At 38.5% G+C, this 21,409-nt stretch overlaps 2 protein-coding genes and 1 long non-coding RNA gene across 10 annotated transcripts in view; 2 read left to right on the top strand and 1 right to left on the bottom strand.

Moving 5' to 3' along the window:
- vav2 (vav 2 guanine nucleotide exchange factor) overlaps positions 1-4,009 on the top strand; it is a 169,865-nt gene extending 165,856 nt beyond the window's left edge. For all 8 annotated transcript variants that reach the window (XM_034311373.2, XM_034311372.2, XM_034311371.2 and 5 more), the window contains 2 exons: positions 155-309; positions 2,225-4,009. In XM_034311373.2, the coding sequence (XP_034167264.1) occupies positions 155-309; positions 2,225-2,272 (203 nt within the window). In that variant the 3' untranslated portion in view covers positions 2,273-4,009. The remainder of the gene's footprint in view (positions 1-154; positions 310-2,224) is intronic.
- A 3,597-nt stretch (positions 4,010-7,606) lies between these two features.
- Positions 7,607-16,289, top strand: LOC113535459 (uncharacterized). The gene is made up of 3 exons (XR_003403609.3): positions 7,607-7,900; positions 12,658-12,751; positions 15,937-16,289. It is a non-coding gene; the product is annotated as an uncharacterized LOC113535459 (long non-coding RNA).
- Positions 16,290-16,709: 420 nt separating this feature from the next.
- dnai1.2 (dynein, axonemal, intermediate chain 1, paralog 2) overlaps positions 16,710-21,409 on the bottom strand; it is a 30,837-nt gene continuing 26,137 nt past the window's right edge. The window contains exon 20 of the mRNA XM_026928733.3: positions 16,710-18,304. Coding sequence (XP_026784534.2) covers positions 18,200-18,304 — 105 coding nt within the window. The 3' untranslated portion in view covers positions 16,710-18,199. The remainder of the gene's footprint in view (positions 18,305-21,409) is intronic.

Raw genomic sequence — 21,409 nt, 5'->3', positions numbered from 1 at the left:
TCCATTTCAGTTATGGAGCTGTGTGTGTCCCGGTTTTATCTCCCCTCACAATTCATCCACATCATACACCTGGGTCCTAAACCACTCCTGCATCCCATGCCGTCTGTGCTGTGTCGTTTATTTCATCCGTTTAATAATCTGTTGTGTTGTACAGTTTTCACACCGAAGGTGGTGAGCACAGCAGTGGCCAGATATAACTTTGCAGCTCGAGACATGAGAGAGCTGTCTTTGAGAGAAGGCGACATCGTCAAAATCTACAGCAAGATCGGAGGAGACCAGGGCTGGTGGAAAGGAGAGGCTAATGGCAGGGTAAGACACGAGCTAGGAAAGAGACAGAACTAATATATGTATATATATATATATATATATATATATATATATATATATATATATATATATATATATATATATATATATATACACACACACACACACACACATATATACAGTGGATATAAAAAGTCTACACACCCCCTTAAAATGGCAGGTTTTTGTGATGTAAAAGTATTTAAACCAAGATAAATCATGTCAGAACATTTTGCACCTTCAATGGGAAATTACAGTAAGTGAAAAACAATCAGAACCATTTTAGGGAAAAATAGGGAAAAAAAAGTTACAATAACCTGGTTGCATAAGTGTGCACACCTTTTTATAATTGGGGATGTGGCTGTGTTCAGAATGGCCCCTCACATACAGTCTCATTTTTAAAAGTAATTATCATGCAGATTTCATCAATGAAATTATTCTGATTAACCTCAAATAAAGACCAGCTGTTTGTGTACGATGTTTTACACATCTTTTTGGTGTCACCTGACTGCTGAAGCCATGGTCCGTGAAGAGCTTACAAAGCCTGTACCGGGTCCCACTGTCGAAAGGTATTGATCAGGAGAGGGGTATAAAAGAATTCCACATTAGATATACCATGGAACACCGTGAAGGCCATCATCAACAAGTGGAGAGAAAATGGCGTACCACAGTATCATCATCTAGAATGGGACATCCCTCCAAAATTTAGAAAAGGATAAGACAAAAACTTACCAGGGAGGCTGCCAGGAGACCTATGGCAACATTAAAGGAGCGGCATGAATATCTGACAAGTACTGATTACTCTCTGCATGTGACAACAATCTCTCATATTCTTTACATGTCTGGGCTATGGGGTAGGGTGGCTAGACGGAAGTCCTTTCTCACAAAAAACAAGACCAAATAAATCACCCCAAGCCTTGTGGCAAAATGTGTTATAGTCTGATGAGACCAATTCCAAGAGGTATAATAATTCCACAATTCCAAAAGGTATGTTTGGTGCAAAGAAACGCACATCACCAAATAAACACCATACCCACAGTGCAGCATGGTGGTGGCAGCATGATGCTTTAGGGCTGCTTTTCTTCAGCCAGAACTACAGGATTTATCAAGGTGGAGGGAATAATGAAGAGCTAGAAATAACAGTCAATTTTAGTGCACAACCTTCATGTGTCTGCTAGTAAGCTGAAGACGAAAAAGGATTTTCACCTTTCAGCACAACAATGACCCAAAGCATAAATCCAAATCAGCAAAGGAATGGCTTCACCAAAAGAAGATCAATGTTTTTGAATGACCTTGACGGTCCAGACCTGAATCCAGCTAAAAATCTGTGAGGTGACCTGAAGCAGGCTGTGCACAGTAGATGCCCTCACAATTTGATGGATTGAGAATGTTTTTGCAAGAAAGAGTGAGAAAATATTGACAAATCAAGATGCGTGATGCTGATAGGCTCTTACTTAAAAAGACTGAATGGTGCAATAAATTCAAAAGGTGCTTCAACAAAGTATTAGTTTAGGGGTGTGCACACTTATGCAAATAAGTTATTGCAAGTTTTTATTTTTCCTTTTTTTCCCCTAAAAAAAGTTTCTGATTATTTTTCATTTTATTTGTATACTTTGCATTTGCACATTAAATGTGGGAAAAGATCTGGTATGATTTAGCCTAGTTTCATTTTTTACTTCACAAAAGCCTGCCATTTTAACAGGTGTGTGTAGACTTTTTATATCCACTGTATATATATATATATACACATTTATATACACACACATACATATACATACATACAAAGGTATAAATACTAGTGTAAGTTTCATTTATTTGACAAAATATTGCTTCTTTGATGCTAAATTTGAATCATGTTGAATGTGAAACCTTTTTGTGTTGTGGTTATTAATGGCTGCTGTTGTGTTCCTGGTTGTAGATTGGCTGGTTCCCTTCAACATACGTCGATGAGGAAGGCGTGCAGTGAAGCTCTGATGTCATCTGCTCTCTCCAGTCAGATTATCTCTTGTCCACTTCCATCTGGGAGAGGATTTCTTTGGTTTCCGCAGAAACCCCTTGTGGAATACATACATTTTTTGCTGGAAACTGATTTTACAGTGAATATTTGTACTCCTATTTCTTCATTTCGAATCTACTTTTTTCTTCTTCTTCTTCTGAACATGTCTGTGTGATCTGTGTGAAGAAAACTGGAAATTGTTTCAGCTGGTCTGTTGGAGAAACAGAGCAGAGCAGAACTTCGTCTTGGGCAGAGCAGAGTTTCTGCTGAATTTGTGTAAAAATAGATCTATAAAGATTTCTATGGCCAAACAGCATGGGCTGCGGTAGGGGTGTGTATAGATAATTTATTCCAGAGAAGTATCTATGATTAAAAAAGAGTGGTGTTGAAAGTTTATTATGAAAGTAACCTGGAAAAGATGCACTTTGCATTTCTTTACAGAGAGAACTTGCCTTAGTAGTCATTCTAATGCCTTGTGGGCTGACAGGAGCGGTGGAAATGTGCTGTGGGAAAATTTTTTCAGATACACACAAATGAAAACACACCTCTGCCCTGTTTAGTAATATGGTGCCTTTAACAAAGTGCGGTCGCAGCTTTCAGACCACGCATACAGGTTCTCCCTGATCCATCAACTCTGGACATCACTCCAGCCTGGGAAGTCTTTCTGACGAGTAATCTGTAACAAAATGGAGGGTGTACTGGAAACATCCTCAGGAAGATGATCATCTCGGTGGATGTGAGAAAATATGGTATTGACGACTTGCTATGCAGCTTGCTTACAGATACGCTGAGCCTCCTGCGTACAGAGCTGAGAGTCGAACCTAAACACTTGGTGCATTGATGTGCGGAAATATGGTGATCTCTTGGAATCTGCAGTTTCCTTCATTTTTTGTCCAATTCCAGGACCAATGCGAAACATTTTATAACACTGTTTGGTTGAATATCACATTTCTAATCACACCTGTAACAATTTTTTCCTGATTTTTTTGTTGTTAATTCTTTTATCTTGCCTTACTGATTGGTTGGCCAATGGTGCTGCAGTGGTGTGTTTTTAATCTGTAGGTTCGTAACAGGATTCTGTGGACTAAGAGCCCACTGCTTTACCTGAACCTCAGCCATCAAGTGCACTTTATCCATCAGAGACCATGAAACAGGCTGCAAGACAAAAAGTTCTCATGTCAGGAAATAAACAAGGACAGTTATACAGATGGACTGCCTTTCTGAAAATCATTGTCTTCTAGACCCAATTTCAAATCATCCTCTGATAGAGAAAGAGTACTCTGTGATTTTCCAACACACTGATGATCGAGCCTGTCAGTACTTAATCGTATTTCTGAACTCCTCCAAAGCTGCACTGATATCAGCCCGTCATGTAATCTACTGAAAAACATCACATTGCTGTGTCCCATCAACCAACACTGGCACTATTTTACAAAAAAGCTGATGGAGGAGATGGATGGTATGTGCGTATCTGGTGAGAAATGTTCACTGGCCAGCATCAGGCCTGATACATTCTGTGGTTTAGCCACGGAGCTTCATTGCTGTTTGTGTAGTGGACAAAAAGCCATTGCATGTGCTCATAGTTATTACAACTCCTGTCAGTGACCCAAAAAAATGAATAAATAAACTAATTGTGTACTTTTTTGAATGGTCAGTTATTTCCAGACTGAAGTCTATCACGAAATAAATATTTCTTCTTTTGTCTAAGCGGCTGGTTCCTTATTAACCCTATATATATATATACACACACACACATATACATACATACATACATATGTGTGTGTGTGTGTATGTATATATATATATATATATATATATATATATATATATATATCTTCTGGTTCTTTTCTGGCAAAGACACATGGTATAGTAAAGTGAACACATTTTGCTTTAATGAACAATTTAGAAATGCAAATATTTCCTTAAGCACTGTGCGAAACTCCGTTACATCATTAATGAATGATTTCTGCTTGGAATTTACATAAATCAAAGGAAGCAGAGCTCCTCTGTGCTCCCCACTCAGTATAACCTCAGATCACACATAAATATTTCATGCATACTTTAAAAGATTAACAGGAACATTTGTAAAGATTTATTTAGAATACAGCACCCTCTGGGATTTTTCTGCCCTCCAGGAAAATTAGCAAAGATATAACATAAAAAGAAGAATAAATACAAAACATAATGTGTTTTAGCTCAAGCCTACAGGGGCATTGTATACTTTTTTAAACATGTTGTAGGTTTTTAAGTAATGCAATATTTCTCCAAAACATTGGTGTCAAAGTTATCAGCAGGTTTATAATTAATATTCTGTGATGTCTGCCCTGGCGAGAATAACAGCACTGAGTCAAACACTGAGTACACTTGTATAGAGATCCTATTCTGCTCCTCCATGAAAGGCAGTATGTATGCAGTCCCCCTTTTACACTGATGTTGTGTATGACCAAGTTTTTATGGTCACATCAGACCACAGCAACGATGTCAGTTATAGTTCTAATGACACTTGGTGAAGTTCTTTGTGGCATTCTTGCAGGAAAACTTCTTTCATGCAAAACTTCCTAACAGCCATAATTATCAACTAAATTCTTAAAGTATGATCTTTAGGCTCCTTTTTCCTTCCTTCACCACCAGCATCCTGCTCACTCTGTCAAATTTCCAAACACCAAATTTCAGATGTTTCTGTAAGATGAAACTTTTTGCTATGGCTGTAAATGTGCTTAATGGTATTTTTAACTGGTTGTGTAGTTTCTTATATCCATTACCTGATTGGCCAAGTCAAACATCATGTGTCTTTGTTGAAAGGTTGTTTTTTTTCCTCTCCCATATGTACTGTATAAACGGTGCTGTATAAAGTAAATTTCATGTTTTCATATAGCATAACCTCATTTAGATACTAACCATGTTTTGTACAACTGCAAGCGTATTAGATACAGCTACAAATAGAGATACAGAGCCACTAAGTGACCTATAAGGTAGGTGTACCTGACAAAATGACCGGTGAATGTTGGAAACGTTGGTGTAGGACAATTTTATAGTACAATTCCAACTTTGTACAGTATATTGCGTAAAATCCATAGCCTGTGAATCAGGTGGTCCAACTAACAGTAATCTTTTAAAGACTTTAAATATAATTCAATATTTCAGCCATTAAAAGATGTGTAATAATCTTAGAATGTGTAATGATTACAAAATAATTCCATGGCACCATGGTGTATTAATAGAGCAATTCTAAAGCTGTAAGTCTTTGTCTTTGCCACTTGAGGGCAGCACATCACTAAATATTCTCAAAATGAAGTGGTTCTGTACATTGCTTATTTTATTTGTTTGCTCAGTGCATCTTGAGGTTAGTCAGTTCAAATTCCAGACAACTTACTGTATATATTATCTTTAGTGAAGAACAGCTAAGAAGAAATTCTTACACCTCTTCACCATGATCACTTTCTAGAATGGATCTGACCATTTCACTGACATTTTCAGTTTATGACCCCTAACTGACGTGTGTGTATGTAGAGTGGTTTAGCCTGTGTTCTGCCTTAGTAACAACATCAAATAATACTTTTGTAATTATTGATTGGTCCAAAGGGCTCTTCATATTTTATAAGCCAGAATTATACATAGTTCATTTTTGCTCATTTGTAAATAGATGTATATATAAATGCCAAATTCATTTCTTAAGATGTATTCACATGCGCAACTTTATTTCACTTATTAATTGTGTGTACCATATACAAGAATATACAAGAATTTTTCACTGCATTCACCATCAAATCCACTTTTTCATATTCCATATTTTCTCTTTTTCAGCATCCCATGTACTTTTGCCAGGGAGCTCATCTGTGGTCCTGTATGTCTGGACTCAAGCAAAGTTTTGAGGTTTTTCTACTAAACATGGGCAGGAACTGTGGTGCACTCAAAGCCAAGGATGTCTCAAGTGCACCATGGTGAATCAGCTCAAGCACTTACAGTGACAGAAGAGTTGCCTATGTGAATCTGACATGCACACACAGCACACTATTACAGCCTGAGAGTGCAAATACTAATGAAGCAAAATGTAATTTTACTTTTTTTTTAAAAACACTCTTGCTTGAAATAATTGACACCTTTATGTCCATGACGTGGTATCCTGGTAATTCCTGCTCATTTCCTTTTTACTGTATTTAGAATATTTGATTGAGCTATATCTCTCTGTTGCACAGTGGGCTGTCAAGGTTTAAGTTGTTTCCAAAATTAGGGGTCCAGGCACTGAACCATGTATGCAATTGTTAAGATACCTTCAACATAGTGGTGAAGAACTGATTCTCAGGAGCACTGCTTCGTTACAACACAGTGCTTCATTACAACACTGAGCCGTGCACACTCACCATCCCTCACTCCTTTACCCATATTTCTTGAATAACTCACCCCTCAGAGGCTCAAATAGCCATCTGCGTTGTTGTTTACAAATCAGCCTAGTCTGGATGGTCAACTTGAAATGAAACCATGAAGCTTAATATTGATGATTTTTTCTGATTTCATCCATCTAGGTTGTGATGTTTTGTACATCACTGTGTCAGTGCCTCAGGTCTATTATATGAGGAAAAATAATTTAATTTAATTTAACTCTGTGGGATTTTTTTAATAAACCATGGTAAAACAACCTAACTTGCATAGTCATTAAGAATAAGCGCATTTGAAAGATTTCATAAATCAAATTATCAGGGTTTTTTTTGTTTTGTTTTTTTTACTTCCTGGCACACAGGAAATTACCTTTCAGATGCTCCTTGCTTCACTACTCTTACTGCTCAGGGTGTTCATCTTTTGATTAACAGTTTATCTTTCAGTGCTTGGACCCCTAACAGTTAAATGTAACATAATCCCTATCAGTCACATTTATGGTTCTGTGCTTGGACTTCTAATTTCAGAAACAGTCTGTCATTACACCTGGCATCAGAGCGGAAATCAGATAGTATACCATAGCAATCAGATAAATAAATGTAAATAACAAAATTTAATTTTATATTTTTGTGAAACTTTTCACAAATGTGAAATGTGTCTGAATTAAGCACATGACTACTGATTGGTATTTGCAATAGAGCTTGTCTTTTAAAGATATATATTAATATATATGAGTATTAATATATGTGTGTGCGCGTGTGTATATATATATATATATGTAAAATTTGGACAACATAGTGATAAAGACATAAATAAGTTACAAACACAAGTCAGAAACGTTTAATTCTTTCGTACGTATGATTCGTAGGTATCGATTGATTTGAAGAGTCGTTCAAACACGAGCCGATTCGTTCTCTGCGGTCACTGTGACTTCACTCTGAAGCAGACCGGCGGTGGAAGTGGAGTCTCGGTGGTGCAGTGAGCAGTCTGGTGAAGTGTGAGCATGCAGACATGGTGAAGTGTGAGCGGTTCGCAGCGGGTTTGTCTCGGTCAGTGTTGGCGTGTTGAATCGACTCACTGCTCAGAAGCTCCTGACACAGACAGGCTGATCACAGTGTGGACACGGAGTTACACTGAGCGGCTGCACTGAGAGGCTGCTGCTGCTGCTGCTGCTGCTCCTGGAGCTCCGGCTTCCTCTTCCACCGCATCGTCTCAACACAGCAGGTATTTCACTTTTTATTCACACTGAACACATCCAAATGGCTCAGGCACTGAATTTCTGACGCGACTGAAAATAAGCATAAAAACCTTCAGTCTGGAATCAGTTTTCTGTTGATCTCCAGAGTTTAAAGGCGGTGTGGAGTGTGTTTGCAAGAATTTAAGAGAATTTACACAGAAAAGTGTAAAAGTGAAAAGTGAATAATAATGTAGAGCTTATACTGTAGCCCTGTGTGTGTGTGTGTGTGTGTGTGTGTGTGTGTGTGTGTGTTTACATTTTGGTGGGACCAAATGTCCCCACAAGAATACTAATATCTGACAGTTTTGACCTTGTGAGGACATTTGGCTAGTCCCCACAAGGAAAACTGCTCATTTACCAAAAAAAATAAATAAATAAAATTATTTCACAAAAGAGCCTAAAGGATTCCTTTTAGTTACTGAGGTTAAGGTTAGGGTTAGGGTTAGGGTTATATTTAGATGTAGGCATAACATTACTTAGATACATTAATAATTGTACCAGTGGAAGCTCCTCATAAGGATGTGTATGTTGCGTTTACATGTCTGGGGCTGTGTGTACTGCAGGTCAGATATAAAACCTGCGCTAAGTGCTAAAGGTCAGATACAGATGGCAGATGGTTTTCTAATCCATTTAAATCACTTACCTCATTATTTCGATTCCTGGCTGGTATTTGGTTACGGTTTGTCTAACACTCTGCCTCTTCAGTGGACTTTAACATCCTATCAGTGACTCAACTTCAAACTTATTCACTCAAGTGCTGCATATGCAAGTATACAAATCAACTATGTAGTAATGAACTTTCTCTGTACTGCACATTAACAAGAGCTTCATGAGGTTAAATGCGTGCACTGGAACAGAACAACTAAAGGACCAGGACATTTCCATACGCAGTTCATAAGCAAATAAACTTTAAACATGCCTCCATGCCATAATAATGTGCCATGACTAATGACTTAATGTCTGTGTCTCCTCACATGTATTGTCTATATAAGGACAATGCAAAAAAAATAAAAATAAAAATGGAAATCTTAATAACTGAAAATATCTTGCTGTTATTGGAAAATAATCAACTTTGTAATTTTTCTCAATTTATACATGTGGCAAATGCTTTTATCCAAAGCAACTTATAGTGGAGCTGAACAGATGAGGGTTAGGGGTCTTGCTCGATCAGTGGGAGCTTGGAATCACCAGGATTCAAACTCACAACCTTCTGATCAGTAGTCCAGAGCCCTAACCAGTGAGCTACCACTTATACGCATGTTGCTGATGAACCCAGACCTTCACCTCGTTCCTTTCATCAGTGAAGTAGAAGCTGCTCAGCTCTGTTGGAGGAAAATTCTGAAGCGAGTTTTAGTGTTTGGAATTTAATATTTTTTGTAATCCCGTCATGCGAGAGTCACTTTCTCTCTTTTCTCTGGTGTCTCCCTGATGAGAGACTTGATGAGATGAAACATTTTTTTACAGCCTCACATAGCATCTGGGAGAATAAATACTCAGCTTATTGATATGAAGTTTATGAAAATGCTTTCCATCGCTGACTGACTGCACTGCCTGACATCCATCCAGTGGGGTGTGTGTGTGTGTGTGTGTGTGTAATAGGTAGAAGCTGAAGCTCAGTGTGACTCAAACTGTCAGAATCCTGTTAGATGGATGACGAGGCACACAAAGGTGATTGGATATGTCTGGCTGTGAACTGGCACTTGCTCTCTCTCTCTCTCTCTCTCTCTCTCTCTCTCTCTCTCTCTCTCTCGGCTCAGACAGCTCGAGTGGGTGGCGGCGGCGGCAGCGGTGGTGGGCTTTGGCTTTACCTGTAACACATAATGATGTATTCTTCATGCATAGCTGTGTGCATGGATATAATGGGCCATTCCGCTCTCTAAAATGAGCTCATTTCAAACCACATTAAAGACAAATATTCTATTAGACGAGTTCAGTAAGTCATCGTTTACCGAGCAACTACATTCACTTGCTGCATGAGCCAGCAGCGGGGAGCTCGTGCCTCCAACAGGGTGAGAGCATTTATTTTCCAGAGGGCAGAAGTGATACAGAAGCAATTCAGTCTCGGTCTGTCTGGAAGCTGCTTTTCCCTTTTCACATTTAATCATTTTCTCAGCACTTTTATCCAGAGCAACTCAGAAAACATGCAAACAGCACAACGCATAATGTTACAGAGTATTTAAAGCAGGGCTTCTTAAAACTCTAACAGGTTAAAAAAGTAAATAAATGAAATTCATTCATTTTACAAACAAACTATTTGAAAAAATTAGGCACATTATTTAAATGTGTACAATATTGTTTTGGCTATCTATTGGAGCCAGATTTATTTATTTAATTTCTTAAATTTCCAAAACCATGGACTTAAAGTATCTGTAAGAACCCTTAACCTAAATGACTAATGCTGGTTTAAGTGCTAGATCTGTAACAAAAATGACAATTTCATACCCAAGTGGGGATCTGACTCGCATCCAGATGTTAGTATTCCTGCCTCAGGCTCGGTGTTCCCAGGACAGACTCCGAATCCACCATGACCCTGACCAGGATAAAGCACTTACTGAAGATAAATGGATGAAGAAGTAATACAAAGAAATGTAAGCAAAGCATTGTAAATGATCTTCACGATAACCGCTTGTGGGATTTACACACAGAGCATCACTTTTTCAGGGTTTCTACAGTGCCTTGCATAACTTTTCCAGATTTTGTTACTGGAACTGAAATGGATTTAATTTAGATTATGTCACAAACCTACAGTACAGTACAGTTTGCAAAATTATTTACAAGTTAAAAAAAGGTAATAGTTGTGATTGCATAAGTATTCACCCCTGCTGTGATACCCTGAAATTAGTTGTGTAGCAACCAGTTTCCAGCAGAAGACACGTAATTACTTGAATGGAGTCGACCTGTGTGCAATTAAAGTGTCACATGATCTCAAGAGCACTGTACAACAATTAACTCATTAACTAATGTTCACTTCTCACATATTGAGTATAATCATGAATGCAAGGATCCCAACTCTATAGCAAAAAGGCTAAATTTATGCATTTGTTTAGCCATGCAGGATGTTTAGTACAGCATTTCTCTCCTGAATTGCTGCAGAGGAAACAGCTTTACTCTACTAGATCTGCCTGGGTAATTTCCTTTTTGGACTTGGAATATCTGGCATTCTGGGTGGCAATCTGTGTGGTGTGTGTGTGTGTGTGTGCCACATGAAGACTAGGGACATCATTTCCTGTTCCTGAATTGGCAGGAGAATATTTTGGGACTTTTTTGTCACTGTATTTTTCTCATGGATTGTTGCAGTGGAAGTGGTTTGGAAAATCAATTGACTACGAATAAGTGTAATGCATGAATCAGACAGAGAGAGAGAGCCAGAGAGGGAGAGAGAGAGACGGAGGAGTCGCCTGGCTACACGCAGTTCATTTCCTGTGATCTCATTGATGCCTGCTCTGACAGATCCGTCCGTGTGTATTGTAACACGTGGGTGGCGTTCTTTCACTCAAAACCCTACGCAAAAAAGCGTTGATGAAAGAGACTGATGGCAGATTTGTGTGCGCTCTGCAACCACTCATTGTGCTGTTTATCATGACTCCAAGCTGCGTTTGGGGTTTTATTAACACATGAGATGGACACTCCATACAGCGTGACCTTTGGGATGTTTGAGTCATTATAAAGAGTGCGAGCAGCATGAAGCGGGTTCAGTAGAGCACACAGCAGCACTCTCAGAAATCCCCCAGAATAGCTCCGTTTCTATTCTCCCCTCACATATCTGAGCTGGAGTCTAAAGCACTGCCTGGATGTCCTTCGACACACACAGAGGAAGGAGAAAAAAAAAGAGTCATTGTGTGTTGCTGTCAGGCGCTTGTGTAAAACACTGCTCAGACTGCCATGTAGACCTCCTCATAGAGCGTATATAATTACACACTGTGTGTAACGCTCTCCTCTCCTCCTTTCTTCTCTCTCTCTCTCTCTCTCTCGCTCGCTTCTCTCCTTCATCTGCCTCCTCCCAGAGACCAGCCTGGCTGTGCTTCTATTCCAGCGGCGTTTAGCACACAAGTGCCCCCTCCTCTGTGTGTTCATTCTTCATGCCATCATGTTGTCTATGTCTTCTGAGCAAAATGTCCTCTGGCACTGAGCAACAAGTCCAATTGGAGTTTTGTGTCATATAGCCATGGATTAAAGGGATTAAAGTAAAATTAACCATTGATGATACATCTGTTGGTAACCTCCAGAGTGAAATGTTTGAAAACTGGACAACCTCTCTTCTGATGACACATCTTAAAGGGTAAAAAGTAAAACTTGAATGCTGCCTCAGTAGCTAATAGAAATCAATGATTATCTCTTGCTAGGAACCCGAATGATTCCCAATGTTTGCTTGACTCATGCTGGGTATGGTATAGTATGGAGTCGCACTACAAGATGTAAATTTTTTTTTTAAATTAGAACTTTACTTAAAAATCTAATATAAAATTAACTTAATTGTAAATTGTTCACACTGCAACAAAAAGCCTATGGTATACTCTCTCCATGTACCACTAGGTGACTTTATTCAGCAGAATATACTAAGTAGAGATGCTTCCCATGCGTCTCACACACAAACACACACACACACACACACACACACTTGTTCACTGCAGGAGGGGTCCGTCACTATCATTTCCCTTCCCAGTCTCCCCAAACGGGGGCGGATTTAATCTAAGCGGAACAGGCCTCATGCTAGCGTGCTCTAATCTGCACTCTCTCCTTTTAGACTCTCCTCCATTTGTGATTCAGCAGCTTGAGTGTGCACAAGTGGCTCTGCTTCCCAGAGTGCAGTGGGGCTTCGGAGCTTCTCTGGAAACGAGGTGGGTGAACGACGGGTTGCGTTTTCATGCAAATCATTGCTCGTGGGGTTCACTATGTATTTTTATTGACTGGAGTAGGAAGATAATTGTCTAAGTGAATGAAGCAGAGACACAGAAAGTTCAGAGGAATGCGTGAGACTGTTTGTTCAGTGTGTACTAACATGTGGACTATTGGTGCGTGCGTGTGCGTGCATGTGCGTGTGCGTGCGTGTGCGTGCGTGTGTGTGTATACTCTATTTAAATTCGGAGTTTTGTGTGGAGGAGGAGGAGGAGTTCCTCTTCAGGGACACTGACTGCTCAGCATGCAGCTGCCCTTTGTGCTCTGTGCCTTTCCATTCTGCTCTACACAAGTGGGATGCTCACTACTAGAAATAACAACCTGCCAGCTAACCGGAGCCTCTTCATGACCAAAGCATTACTGCAATTTATTTGCGCTATTGTGCTTTAAGTGAATTGGGGCCATAAATATAACAATTTTCAGTCAGGTGTGTTTGGATGAGATAAACTCTGAACTGTAGTGTAGAGAGCGCTCAGCACTGGGACCACCCAGTTCCTTATTACTATCTTATTTTAATCACTTATTCATTTTTTTAAAATTGTAATTACACATTTATAACTTATTATTATATCACCGTTAATTTATTGTATTAGATTTATTTTATATTTTATAGCATTATTTTGGGAATTATTTTTATAATGATTTATTATTATAATAATAATTATTCCCTTATTCTGTTTTTATTTGCTACATTTCAGTGTATTAATTATTATTATTATTATTATTATTATTATTATTATTATTAATTTATTTTTCTCATTTCCAAATGGTCCATACTCTTAAGTATCCATCCTGAATTTAGTTACCCTTCTTGCAGGACAAACATACAGAGACAGATGGGTGGAGCTAAAAATCGTTCAGCCCACTGAAAAAATTTTAAAATAAAAATAAAACACCAATTCTAAGGTTTAATTTTACTATATATACCAGATTATTTGCTGTTAATAAATGTCTTTAAGCAGATTATTTTACATTTTTCTTGAACCAAGTGCAATAGCACAGAATGGTATGAAGAAGTGAGTATGGTATGAAGAAGTTACGCTAGGGCTGATTTCTTTCTAGCATAGACTGTAGATTTTGTGTGCATTGCAGATGATGTTTTTCAACCTGCTTTGCATACACATCCGTAACACGCCATGAGGTGGATTATTTACTTTTCCTTTTTTTCCCCCAAAATGCCTTTGGAGGACAAAATAAAAATAGATTAAGCACACATTGTCCAATCAAAGTACAAATTACACAGACGACAGAACTGTAAGTTTAGTGGGGTTTTTTGTTTGAATGAAACTTTTCTGTTTCCCAGTTTGATATCTGGAGGAAAGACGGCATGTCATTCACACTACCATACGTCTTGAAGCACTTGTTTCACATGCGTGATCATTTGTTTATTATCACTGAATAAATAGGTCTATGGAAAGTATTGGCAGCATGCAAAGTGTGACCATATGTGAGTGTGTGAGTAAGTGAGAGAGAGAGATGTTAAGGCAGATGGGAAACTCAGACAGGCAGCGCAGGATGAGCACCTGAATACTTCAGTGTGTGTGTGTGTGTGTGTGAGAGAGAGAGAGAGAGAGAGAGAGAGACAGACAGAGACAGAGAGATTCAACAGGACTTTTCTATCAGGATCAGGATGTTCTTGATCTGCTTTATTAAAAGAAAAAGACAAAAACAACAGGAAGAAGAAGAAAAAAAAAAAACTAGCCAACATCGAACTCAAGGACGTGACTGTAGGACTGTAGGCACCGTTTCTAATTTGACTGGTGTCATTTTTCAAGTTTATGCTCATCCTCTAGTTTTTCAAGGTATAGTCTGTGATTTAGACAAAATTTAAAATTCAAACAAGTATGACCTCTATTTGTTTTTTTCCACACACATGCTGCCAGGCTAGAATGCTTACATGCTGATGTAAGAAGCGGAGCTTTCAGAATTGTCAGCCAGCATGATTGATGGGTACAGAGGCCCATAAGTTCAAAACAGATTAACAAACCAAAAACAGCACAGCAAATCAGAAACACCGTAACATTAAGTCAAAACAGAAAGGGGCGGTCCTTATTGAACATCACATGCCTGTTGCTGATTGGACATGGTGTGTGACTATCACAAGAAAAAAGAATTGCACTTGGCAGTCTGTTCACATACTCTTATTAACACTGTGCAAATTTAACAGCAATTCTAAAATAGCCTTATATGAATGCCTTTGATAAAAATAAACAGGAATAAAAGCATCAGTAGATTAATTTATGCTCATAGTTCCTCTTTCTGTAAATAGCTCTCCATTGTCCTCCATCTCAGACTGACGCACTCTGTAGCCAATCAGCAAAAGCATGTGATGTTCAATAAGGACCTCCCCTTTCTATTTTGAGTATTTGTTGATGTGTTTTTTATTTTGCTGTTGTGGTTTTGTTATGTTTTTGGTTTTGTTGTTGTGTGTTTTAGTTTTGTTGTTGTGTTTTTGGTTTTGTTGTGTTTTCAATTTAGTGTTGTGTTTTGTATTTGTGTTGTGCTTTTGCTGTTGTGTTTTTAGTTTTGTTGTGTCTGGTATTGCTGTTTTGTTTTTGGTTTTGTTGTGTTTGTTTCTGCTGTTGTGTTTTTAGTTTTGTTGTGTCTGGCTTTGCTGTTTTTCTTTTTTTGAGTTTGTTGTCTTTGGTATTGCCGTTGTGTTTTAAGTGTCTTGTATTTGGTTTTGCTGTGGTGTTTATGGTTTTGCTGTTGTGTTGTTGTTTTTTATTGTGTTTTGTGCATATAGGACTGTAGATAGGCAAGTAGAGATGCCTCCTTGTCTTGATTGATTGGAATCTGGCCGTCTGCATGTTTTGTTTTTTTCTCTCATTAACAGATCCTGGGGAACCAAAGACACTGGAGATTTTCCTCTAATGAGCTCCTGATAAGCTCAAGAAACAGCATGTTTTTGGCTTAGAGTAGTAGCAATGGGCAATCTAAGAAAAAGCTGCGGTGCCAATACTATGTTCTTATTGAAAATAGAGATGATGCATGGTTTTCTGTTGGCTAAATCTCAAATTCAGTTTTATTTTTTGTGTAGATATTTTAATGACCATAGTCATACATAAAAAAATAAAAAAAAACTTTTACAAAAAGTTTTCTGATCCCACCATTACTTCTTTTTCAGAGAGAAAAGAAAGACCTTGAAGACACAGGATCCTGTTCCTTATATACCTGCCAAGTCGGCCTCATGGTGCACTCCTAAACCAAAGCATTAACATCAATAGTTTAAGGATTCCTTCAGCAGCATGCTCTTGATTGCTGTGCATGAGATGAGTGAAGTACTTGAACAGATGTGAAGGGAGAAAACTAGGACGCATCTCATTTCTGTTGAACTTAGAAGAGGACTGAGCAAGATGACAGTGCAGGATGGCAAAGGAGAACTGCAACTTCGTTTGTTGTGATCTTCAGACGGGGTTTTGAACTGCTGAGCTCTCTGATACTGTCTCAATCGTCCCGCTCCTGGACTGCGGCGATTACTTCACTGCTTTCAACATGGAGTCCAGAGACAGTGGTGTAGGACTGTCCACTGCAGCAGTGGTGGCTATAGTGTGTAATGTACTGGTGGCTGTTCTCCTTCTGGTTCTCTTTCTCATCCTGTACAAGGCCTGCAAAGTGCCTTCAAGTCAGGAGAGGGTGCCAGTGCTAGCACCGGGGAACACCCAGCAGAAGAATGAGCAGAAGTATCTCCTCACCTCCTGAGCATTATCTTGAAACCAGGAATGGGAAAGGTTTGGAGAAGATGGACACTCCACAGAGACCGAAGTGTCCACTTAGTATGATAATATAGAAGCTAAAATTAGTGGCAGCCACCATTCACTTCTGTAGTAATAACAATTGTTAGACCACATACGTATCCTCACAAGCTTTTCTATGCTTAGAGAAGTAGAGATATGTTTCTTCACCACTGCTCAAAGCCTGTGTAATTGGGGTTCCTATGTAAAAACCATGCGGCGTCAGCATGGGCTGCTTGCCGTGGTCTCTGATGTCTGAGCACTTTGATTCATTAGCACTCAGCTGTGAGTGGTTTATATAAAGGTAAAGAGACACTTATGGTCCTCTTCACCACAGTCCAGTCATGCCTGCTAGAGCTGCACTCAACCCACACACTCTGCTTGGCCAGTGGACCAACTACCAATCAATACTGTGCTAATAATGACGCACAGATCTGGGTCTTGAATAGGTGCTCCCCTGTAGTGCTTGCAAGTGTGTGACTGATGCATTTTAATATCAAACAAGAGTTTGTTGGGATTTTTTTTTCTCGCACTCATAGCTTGCTTATTTAAAGGGCCCGAGGAACCAATAAACAAATATCTTCTTATCCCATTTGCATATGATCTGGAGCGTATCAGGTAATGAACCAGTGGTTTAGACATGATGAATCGTTTTAATAAACACATCAGCACTCCAGAAGGCAGAACCCTGTCTTTAATACCATGTTGTTTGGAAAGTGAAATAGTGATGGGCTGGTTGAGGGTGAAGGTATTCAGATAGCACATTAGGTGAGATGTTTAATAGTAAGTGATATATGTAAACTACAAATATCATAAAAATAAAAGGTTAAATGTATGCATAGATATTATTACATTTCTCAAAATTGTTTGGTCAGAATGTGTTGATTAATTTTCTATAACAGCAGCTATGACAATAATGTGGTTGTTCTAATATGCTATCATTTCTCCAGTAACAACTTCAAATTGTTCATACGGTAAAAGTTTCTGTGAGGAGATGTTTATTTAACATTTACAGAAGGAGTCTCCAGTGTCAGCGCTTTGTAACAGTCAGAGGTAAAACGGTAACTTTAAGTTTTCCATCACAGGAAAGTCTTCAGGACAGAGAGCTCCGCAGCTTCTTGGTAACATGACAAGCTGCATTTTTTTTGTCTTATTAACTTTAAAACAGAAAAAAGAGGTTGGTAAGAGGAAGGATGGTTTATAGCTGCTGTAGTATAAGTGATAACAGGAACTTTCACAGTCATTTCACAACATTAAATGTAACTATAAATGGATAAAAATGACATTTGTAATACATAAAGTATTGTAATTATTGGAAAATTGCTGTGGTATCAGATGAGTTAAACACTTCAGAATGTGCTTTTAGTGGAAAATAATCAACTTCGGGTAGTAACGGTAACTTTGCTTTGATTTGGGCTGCATCAGTCAACCTGTTATTGATTATTTTCCTATAACAGCATGACCTGTTGTGTTTTATTCATTACATATTTATAAGGTGACAAGCCAGAAAGAAGACTAAACCTTTCTTTTTCCCCTTCCTGCTGTATTTTTGTTAGCTCTGTCTGTGTGTGTGTGTGTGTGTATGTTTTCGTGTGTGTTCAGTGTGCTTTGTAAGACCGTAATGTGATGTTACAGAGCACTTGAGGTGTTAGTACGTTACTTCTGTACAGGACTCTCAGTATCCCTCAGTAGACTCAACAGCTTCTCCAACTTTGCTATCTCCACTTCGGGCCCCTTTGGCAACTCCTGACCCTTCTTTTCCTAGAAAGAGAAAGAAAGGAGTGAGAAACAAGTCAAATGTCCATGTTAAATGAATCAGTTCATGTAATATTGTTTACTATTTAAATGTTTGTTCTCATCTCAAGCTGGGAACTCAAAAAAGAAAGCATTTTCCCTTGTTACATGCCACAGTGCACACAACACTGAGACAGACATGGCAGACAGGAAAACTCCTCTGCTTTGGGCTGACAATTATTTAGACACATCATTTCCTCAGGAGAAGGGCGCTGAATGGGCCGTGCTCCCTATCAAAGATCATCGCTATGGTTACTGACCTCGCAGACGCTCTAATGAACCTAACAAGACACCCTGAGGAGTAGTTCAGTTGAAAACTGCAAATAAATCCCTGTTTTATTCTTGGAGTCATTAAACCCTGTGCTAACTCCCAGTAACTGCTGACTGCTGGGGGAAACAAGGTCTGTGTAAAGTAAGCTATCACATAATTTTCCTCTAGATTATTCATTCTCATTCATTATATGGAAGATCGTTTTTAATGAAGTAGCAGTGCCTTTCTCAGTCAATAGCTACAAGAAAGAAGCAGTGTATTAGGATGATATAAATAACTCTAAAAATATGCCAGAGGAACTAATGTACCTAAATCCACTGAGGCTTCAACACTGATGCAGAAAGATCCCTTCAAAGGCTTTTAAAAAAAGTAGCTCAAGGTGACGGGTATTCATAGAAACCGTTAACTTCTAACTCCCGAGTATGATGATGGAAAATAATGGTAAAGAGAGACCTTTTTTTCCAAGGAAGAGACTATTAACATGAGACCCTGAGTGGCCTTAGTATTATAAGGTTCTATCTGGGTGACGAGCCATTTTGAGATATGGGACAAAACTCTAGCAAAACTCTAAAGTAATGAACTGTCCATTTGTGGCTTAACAAGGCCTTAACTTTAAGGTTCCTTCAAATTCACTGTATCAAAATTCTATGACAGTTAGAAAGTCAGTCTTTGGCAAAACAAAGATAGAACCTTATTACTCTGTAAACTCATACGATGTGGTTTTATGAGGTTCAATCTAACTATACCACCAGCAGCTCTTGACCATAGATTTTCGTCTGGGAGGAAAACATTAATAATGACAAAAGCCTCAAACAAAATCATGTTGAGCGGCTATCATACTCGACTTAAGCTATAGGCTATGAGCTTGTGAATTTTTAGAATAACGCCATAATAGGCAGTTGAGAATTGACAACATAAAGCCATCCAGCCTACAGTCTAGCAGCTTGTTTTGAGTGGATTTAGACATACCTTTGCTCAACAGTGTTTGATACAGCATGTGTGTTTCCCAAAGAGTTAAAAATCATTGACCACAGGTTGCCAGGTTTCTGCAGAACCCAACTACATCTCAAAAACTACATAAAAGACCTGAAACTATCCCAAAGATTCAGGCATTAGAAAAGGGAGACATCTTTCTTCTTTTTTTCTCAGCCTTTGCTTGGAAAACAAGATCACTACAATGCATACACTTTTCTGATGTGCAGACATTATCCACTCCATAAGCCCCCTTTGCCCCTTCCAATCTTTGCAATATATCCTACAATAGAAATGGTTCTGTACATCATAGACACACTGTCTGCACTCACGCTTTGCCTTTGTTTGTGGAAATTTATTGAATTGAATTTGGTTTTAATTTTAAAACAATATCTTGGCCACAAAGTATTTTTAAACTAGCCAAATCTGGTGTAAAAATCATGCAGCCCTGTCATTAATTGTCCTCTCTACTGCTCCTCCAAGGAAAATGTTCACAGAGCATGGGACAGTGTGAATCCTGCCTCCATGGGCCTTGCTTAGTGCGTGCTGCAGTTCCAACGTTTGACCACTAGGTGCAATAATAACTATGGAAGCAAAGTGGGGCTCCATGATAGCTCAACATCTAGAATGGAGAAATCATCTAGAAAGTAATCACTCAGTCTCAATAAACAACTAATAAACAAAAATAATGAAGAAAGAAAGACATTGTAAAGCCAATTAGAACCACGCAATGATCATGTTACATTTCTCTGAATATTTGTGTCTTAAATGCAGTTTATAAATCACATTGAATCTAGCTAACTCTGGCTTGTGTTTTATTCATGGGATGCTACTTTCTGATCCATGTGATCCGGCTCTACCATAACACACTTTATCCAAGAAAAAAACAACACTGCACCTGATTGTTAGAGGCAGGTTTGTTATATTAGACTTTAAACTAAAGCCTGCAGGAGGACACAGGTAATGGAGTAAAGCTGATTTCACATGTTGTTTGCTTTTGTGCCTTTGGGGGCATGTAGGAAAAACAGACATGGAGGACAAAAGTGAGACTTGTTAGTTAGACTTGTTAGCCATCCTCAATAACTATTTTTATTGCCAGTATTCCAACATTGCAGTATAACTAAAAATAACACTTAGATATTTTTGGGACACAATATGACATCCCACTTTAACTCCTGCTGCATACAATCAAGTCATAAGCAGCATTTGATTTTCTGCCTCCAAAGCTACAGCGACGACAAAAAGCTCCTCATCTCCACAGTTACACCAATCTCTGTTTAGTATTTCTTATCGATAAAAATAGGTCTAATCTAGATAGAAAGCTAGGATTGGTAAGAGCATTATTATGGTTTTTTATGTATATCTGCAGCAAAGGCACTCAAGACAACACTTTTTCTGGTTTAAAAAAAAAAAGAAAAAAAAAAAAGGCAAGTTTAAAAGCACCCTTACAGCACAGAATGAGCTTTATCAGATTATCACATCAAGGCAAGTTAGTTTAAAAAAAAAGCACCAGGTAATAACAATTGAGAAGCTTGTTTTAACTGTCACTGGTTGGATGAATTTACACTCTTGAAAGTTGCAAGAGCAAAACTAAAGCACTCTAAAGCACTCCACAAATCAACAGTTCTTTAACCTTGAAAAAGCCATTTTTAAATTTACGATAAATTAATTTTTAGTTTTAGTTTCAGTGTATCAGTTGGAGATTGTACTAAGATTACTAGACTTGGACTGATCACAAATCATCACTGGTGATTTAGTGGTATGGATTTCTGAGACACACTTCTGATTTTAGAGACAGGTCAGGATGCCTTATCTGGATTTGAATGGGT

Source organism: Pangasianodon hypophthalmus, chromosome 15 (genome assembly GCF_027358585.1).
Source record: "Pangasianodon hypophthalmus isolate fPanHyp1 chromosome 15, fPanHyp1.pri, whole genome shotgun sequence".
In the NCBI taxonomy this organism is placed as follows: domain Eukaryota; kingdom Metazoa; phylum Chordata; class Actinopteri; order Siluriformes; family Pangasiidae; genus Pangasianodon; species Pangasianodon hypophthalmus.
This window is presented reverse-complemented; position numbering and strand designations above follow the sequence as displayed.